Raw genomic sequence first — 6,666 nt, 5'->3', positions numbered from 1 at the left:
ATTTAAAAATCGATCCTGCAAGAAACTGTCATTACTAAGTTACTTACTTACAATGCAGAGTTTTAAGGATCGTTGGAAACGTGAGTTCTTCTACTAGAGCAGGTCAGAATTCTCACTGCAGAGTTTTGTATTAACTGCAGGCGAGACAGCTCTTTCTTGTTCAAACACATCGATAATAAGCTCCAGATCATGTTGTGACAATATTTTCCTAAGTTTAGAGATTTTTCTCAGTTGAAGGAAACAGTTTCTGGTCAGTTTTCTGCAGTGTTGAACAAGAGACATGTCTTTGTCCAATACAACACCCAGGTTTCTCAGGCTCAGTTTGACAGATTGACTTACTGTAAGTCACCCAAGTACTGACTCAACCCTGGAATCTTATCTCAACAATTGACTAAGCTGTTCAGCCTCCAGGGCTCAGTTGGATCAAAAGAGCAGTAGAGCTGGATGTCATCAGCAAAAATGTGGTAAGAAACATCAGGAAATCTCTAAATGATTTTACCGAGGGGAATCAAGTACAGCAAAAACAATAAAGGACCCAAAAAAGAACACGACACACAACAGACCTCATTTGATTGGCAGATACACTAAAACTGCGCCCAGAAAGGTATGACGAGAACCACTGTAACACAGACCCGGACAGTCCCACTTCAGGGTGTAAAATATATGAATTATATTTATTATTATTATTAATAATAAATAATTAATATTGAACTATTTATTCTGTACTGCTACCAAAAAAAATCCATGTTGTGTTTACAACACTGACAATAAATGTTCCTGTTTCTGATATACAAGAAGTATATCAATAAATGTACACACTTTTTTAAGTATTACATTACCAAAATATACACCAGGAAATATGCAGATACTTTAACCTTGAAAACACTCACAAAGACAACATTTTCAAAAGGCCTCCAACAGAATGTAATAAAGAAATATAACAACATAGACACACAACAAGCAGGCACGTTTTAAATTTTTAAATCAAATTTGTAATTACATATTTATTTTAACGCGCTAACGGCTATACAAAAACATCTTTATTTGATCTAAATATTACTTATTTGGCTCAATCTTTCAAACGTAAATAAGAAAACGTGGCGCGTAACCTTTATACGCTGACGTCATTACGTAAGCGTGCGTGCCTGGCAGGAACCTCCGTCAGCCAGGTCCACTTCGAGGGGTTCAGGTCGGAAAGTTTGGGTTTATTTGAGTGACAGTCCGACACACTTCATTGTGCCGCAGGAGGCGGAGATGAAGCGACACGTGCTGCTCCTGTGGCTGCTCTTCTGCTCCGGCATGACTGAAGCCATCGAGCCCATCAGCACCAGCATCGCCGTCGGCATGGCGGCGGCTCTCACCGGCTTCTTGGCCAGTTACCAGAACATCTTCTACTACTTCAGCGAGTGTTGTCGCCCAGAGTGGATCGCCTTGAACCGCACAGGTGAGGCGGAAGTACACGCGGTAGTGGGCACTTCAAGTGTTGTGGTAGCATAATGCTAACCAACTTTTATTTTATTATGAGTCATTATCACTTAATATTTGAACCATATATTGGTTTCTATAAACGTTTGCTTAACAGAACAAACCAATGTTTTATTGAACAATTCTGACTTTTAACGTTATTTATATTTACTAAATTGCCAAACAAAACAAAAAGGGTTATTGAACGCAACACGCGAGTTCGCATGCGTTAAATGAGTTCAACTACCAGCTAAAACTGCATTTTTATTTTTATTCAGGAATATTAAATGGGTGGTTACATGTTTCTTTACCTAATATGACTTCTTAAAATTATAATAAAAAGTACGATAATTTAAATGTATTTTGAATTGGCGAAAAATAATGGAACATTGCCAACTTCCTAGAGGTAACTGCTTCTATTTGATATCATAACCTTTGTTCTAGAATCACAATGAACCGAAATGAGGTCAAACAGCACAGTATTGAAATTTTTACGGTTTACTTTACTTTTGCAATTATCTACAAATAGCGTATGTGAAATGTAATGTTCTTCCAAGAATTATTTAAAACATTTTTAATATATATTAAATTAAGACCACATGTTAAAGGGCAACTAATCTCAAACTAATTTCCTGACTTACTCGCATGTTTCAAATAATGAAGTCTTCCTCTTCAAGATGAAGTCTCTCATCATGATGACGTTTTGAAGTTAATACTTTATACATTTTTCCCCTGTCAGCAATCTTGCCAAACATGAGGTTTGAGAGCGAAGCCCATTGTGACGTAATAATTAATTCCTCCTCCATCCAGCTGTTATCGTGCCCTGCTTTGTTTATACAACAAGTCCCTTGGAATTGGAGACTTGATTATGATTGGCGATTGATAACGTGCGGTGACAAACCTCGATGCTTGACCAACCCAGCAGAGTACAAAAGAGGTCCAAAAGCAGTTAAACGGGCACTAAAATCAACACATCAACGCTTTAATGAGATCCTTAAAAAAGAAACAATTTTTTAAGTACACATACAGCTCTGGGAAAAAAACAGACCACTGCATAATTATCAGTTTTTACTACTTAAGGTACGGTTGTATTTAAAAATAACATGTTTGTTTCATTCTATAAACTACTGACAACATTTCTCCCAAATAAAATATTGCCATTTGGAATGTTTTTTTGACAAATGGTCAAAATTGGGCAGATAGGTCTTAGCTAAAGGACGCCTGAATCAAGCCGATACAAAGTTATCTTGGCAGAAAACTTGCTTCCCTATGCTCTGACAACGATAGGTTTTTCCAGTAGGTCAAAGCTCCACGCCACACAGCCAAGAATATCAATGTGAGGATAAAAGACCACCAGATCAAGACCCTGTCATGGCCTGCCCCATCTCCAGACCTGAACCCTATTGAAAACCTCTGTGTGATCAAGAGGAAGATGGATGGTCACAAACTAAAATCTTCCTTAGTTAAAATCTTTATTGTTATTTGCATCATTTCTTTGTTATTTTGACCATGTATTCTTTATTTGTTCCAAGTCACTCTTAGCTGATGATGTTTAATATAATTAAGTTTCAATAGACTTGCTTTTCTTGTTACTAAAGAATATACTGTACATTATACACCCTTGTAGATAAATAAAATAAAGAAGCTTACAAATGATTACAACTACAGAGAGTCTTTTCTGGTACATTGCGTTTTATTATGATGCTAAAACTTTCACACATTAATACAATTTTTTAAAATCGTAATTGGATCGCTGTTGGTATCTATTAAATTCACTGTCCTTGTAGTTGTTTTAGACGTCATAGGATTCAAAGACTCGTTCAGTTATATAGATGCGTTATAAAACCTCCTCGCAGACACTTAGTCCTTGAACGCAACTCGCGTTGTGTCGTCGCCTCGTCGTGACGTAGCCGGAAGTCCACGCCGTGTTGACGCCACTTTTGTCCAGCCCAGGCGTCGCGGCTGTGCTGCCCAGATGTGTTTTAAACGTGTGGTCTGAAGGTTTTTCACCATGAATTTAGCACGATTAGGTCTGCTTTTGCACTGGCTAGCAATCATGCTGCTGCTATGTGGAGCCTTCGACCCTTTAACCACGACGGTGGTCGTCGGTATCAGCGCCACTCTGGGTCGAACCATCTACAACTATTTCCACGAAAGTTGTGACCCAAAGTGGATCAGCTTGAACACGACAGGTGGGAGATCTCTGTGTTGATATGGTGGTTCTGTTGAGCATGTGTGCAAGTGCACGGCTGGGAAAGTGTTAAAACGAAAGCTGGTCACACTTCCCAGATCATGTTTGAACTTTGAAAGTGTCGATCGAACATCCGTTAATGGCGGAAATGGCAAATGTATTTGTTATCATCAACGTCCAAGGATACGCTGGTCAGTCCTTGAATTTGAATGGCGCAAAAGTTCCGTTTCTTAGAGACACTGTGGAAAATATTGAAGGTCCAAAATAACAAAAAGCAAAACTAACATATGATTATTGTTGATAAATGACATTAAAGGCTTGTGGATGTTTTAGCATAAAGTTTGTTATTACATATAACAACAGTAGTAGTGTTGTTATTAGGATTTGCATGTATAATGTGTTGGTCAACACTCAAGTTTCAATGCTTCACTCACTGGCTTCAGTCACATGTCAATGATTGAGGGGTGTTAGAGTCACAACAGCAGTGCAGCAGTTTTTCTTTGTGTGGAATTAACTCTACAGATCTCAGAATGGAAGTACTTGTACGCCCTGTATGACTCTTGATGCTCCTGCAGGTCTGGCTCATGACCTGGACACCAAGCTGTTTGGGCAGCACATCGCATCCCACCTCATCCTAAAGTCAGTGACCGGCTTCATGAACAACAAGAACCCGAGGAAGCCACTGGTTCTGTCGTTACACGGCTGGACTGGAACCGGAAAGAACTTTGTCAGTGAACTCATCGCCGAGAACATTTACAAGGAGGGGATGGACAGCAGCTTCGTCCACGTCTTCACTTCCGAGCTGCACTTCCCTCACGCGAGCCAGATGGACACTTACAAGGTACCAACTACGACCTTTAATAGTGGCGTGATGGAGGCTGGACCTCGGCTTCACTGTGTTCAGGTGCAGCTGCAGCAGTGGATCCGAGGGAACGTCTCGAACTGCGCTCAGTCCTTGTTCATATTCGACGAGATGGACAAGATGCACCCGGGTCTGATCGACAGCATCAAGCCCTACCTGGACTACTACGAGAAGGTGGACGGCGTGTCTTACGGGAAGGCCATCTTCATCTTCCTCAGGTGAGGGGAATAAATCGCCTTTTTCCAGCTGTCAGAGGTCAACTCGGGTGTTTTTCTTACAGCAATGCCGGAGGAGAAAAAATATTCCAGATGACTCTGGATTTCTGGAATGCCGGAAAGAAGCGCGAGGAGATCGAGCTGAAGGACCTGGAGAACTTCCTCTCAGTGTCTGTGTTCAACAACCAAAACAGTGAGTGTCTTTGCAATATTTTAGTAGAATGTCAACGCAACCTTTTCTGCTGCAGGACTATGGGCTGGATCCTATTTCAAACACAAATTTGATTCTCTGAGAAAGCTTTGTTATTTTATGAAGTGATTCACAGCACTAGATACTCAATCATAAATACTACTTTTATTAAATTGGGAAGAGTTAATGAATAACAAAGAAAAGTTTGAAATGTATGTGACTACTCTATTGACCCAAAATCAGATTCTGCTGCATTCAGGAAGTAAATTCATGCCACTTGACACTTGTACAACGGAACAAAAGCCCGTTCTGTGTACTTAAAGTGTTATTCAAAATATATTTTTAATTGTTGTGTTCTTTAACAACATGGTAAAGGTCATTTTTGCACTATTTTTGATTACATAACCTTTTGCCTTATTTAAACCTCAAGTACCAAGTTGAGTCTTAAAGTTTACAACAGAAACTTAAATATCTACCATGATATATACCGTTATGGTGAACAGGTTAAATGTGTACCACGTATGAATTGAATGTCATCCCAGTCCTAGCTTCAGCTCGACATGCAGGACCAGTGGGATGTTGTTGGTTTTGAGATGGTAATATCTAGTGCTGCTCTGATGGTAATCGGCTGATTTCTGTGACTTGATTGAGATCCATGTTTTCTTTTCATCTGCAATCACAAAAGCAATCTCCAGTGGCTCATTCTCAGGCCGACTACGATAAGATGTTTAACTCTCTTTCCTGCTCCTCAGGTGGCTTTTATCGCACCAACTTGATCGACAAGCATCTCGTCGACTTCTTTGTCCCGTTCCTGCCTCTGGAGTTCAACCACGTGGTCCAGTGCGCCATGGTCGGCATGTCAAACCGCGATGTCCCGCCCGACCCCGCCGTGGCCGAGCAGGTGGCTCGTGAGATGGTCTACTTCCCCAAGTTGGAGAGGATCTACTCCAGCAAAGGCTGCAAGACCATCGAGAGCAAGCTGGACTACTACACGTGAGAGGAGAGCGCTTGATTCCAGAGACTCATCCAGTCCGGCCTCCAGGAGACTCAATGACTGAGGAGACATTCTAATGACCCTCATGAACCTGGGGTTTTCCTTTTTTAAACAACTTTTAAACTTTTTGCTGGCCAACTTCATGAGTTGTGGCCTTAAAGTCATCCTCCTGAACCTCACAGACTCGTGCAACCGAAGGCCTGTAAGAAAAACCTTTGTGTGTGTGTAGGATTCAAATCTCCTTAACAAGGTGAAAGTTTAGACAGTCATGTGATCTCTTGTTGCGATCAAACAGCGCCCCTTGTGGTATGTAAACGTATCACAACTCTTGGCCACGAAGGTCGATGCTTTTTTGATATTTCTACAACGAACATATTTAAGGTATTTAAAACTAAACATGAATACAAGAATAAATCAGTTAAATTCAGACCAAACATTGTAAAAAAAAAAGACACATTAGGGGGTGCTTTTCAGAAACTACATTAATTTGTCTTTTCCAGATGTCTGCATTTTTACTTAAACTTTGATATCAAACCAGCATCATGAATTAAACGGCTAAAATGTTCATGTGGGTGACAGTGATCCAGGGCATATCAATTTTAAATGTCCATAAGAAAAAACTGAAGGAAATAAGAGACAAACGCCTCAGAGGTTGCTGCACTAACTTTCTACACAACTCCAGTGTAACAATAAGCTTTTTGTGCAATAAAAGTACACTTGGATCCCAGTTGTGGACTGATGTTGCAAAGT

At 40.3% G+C, this 6,666-nt stretch overlaps 1 protein-coding gene across 2 annotated transcripts; it reads left to right on the top strand.

Annotated features, from left to right (window-relative positions):
• Positions 1–1,161: 1,161 nt before the first annotated feature.
• tor1 (torsin family 1) lies at positions 1,162–6,643 on the top strand. Of its 2 annotated transcripts, none has more exons than XM_087791990.1 (5): positions 1,162–1,444; positions 4,231–4,496; positions 4,560–4,735; positions 4,798–4,925; positions 5,675–6,643. In XM_087791990.1, exons 1-5 carry the CDS (start codon positions 1,255–1,257, stop codon positions 5,917–5,919), a joined length of 1,005 nt encoding a protein of 334 aa, XP_087648116.1. In that variant the 5' UTR covers positions 1,162–1,254; the 3' UTR covers positions 5,920–6,643. The 2 variants fall into 2 exon arrangements, with proteins under 2 accessions (XP_087648116.1, XP_087648117.1); XM_087791991.1 differs by lacking the exon at positions 1,162–1,444 and adding an exon at positions 3,353–3,656.
• Positions 6,644–6,666: the final 23 nt, after the last annotated feature.

This window comes from Callionymus lyra, chromosome 5 (assembly GCF_982586985.1).
Source record: "Callionymus lyra chromosome 5, fCalLyr1.hap1.1, whole genome shotgun sequence".
Lineage (NCBI taxonomy): Eukaryota > Metazoa > Chordata > Actinopteri > Syngnathiformes > Callionymidae > Callionymus > Callionymus lyra.
Note: the sequence above shows the minus strand (reverse complement) of the source record. Positions and strands in the feature narration are given on the sequence as shown.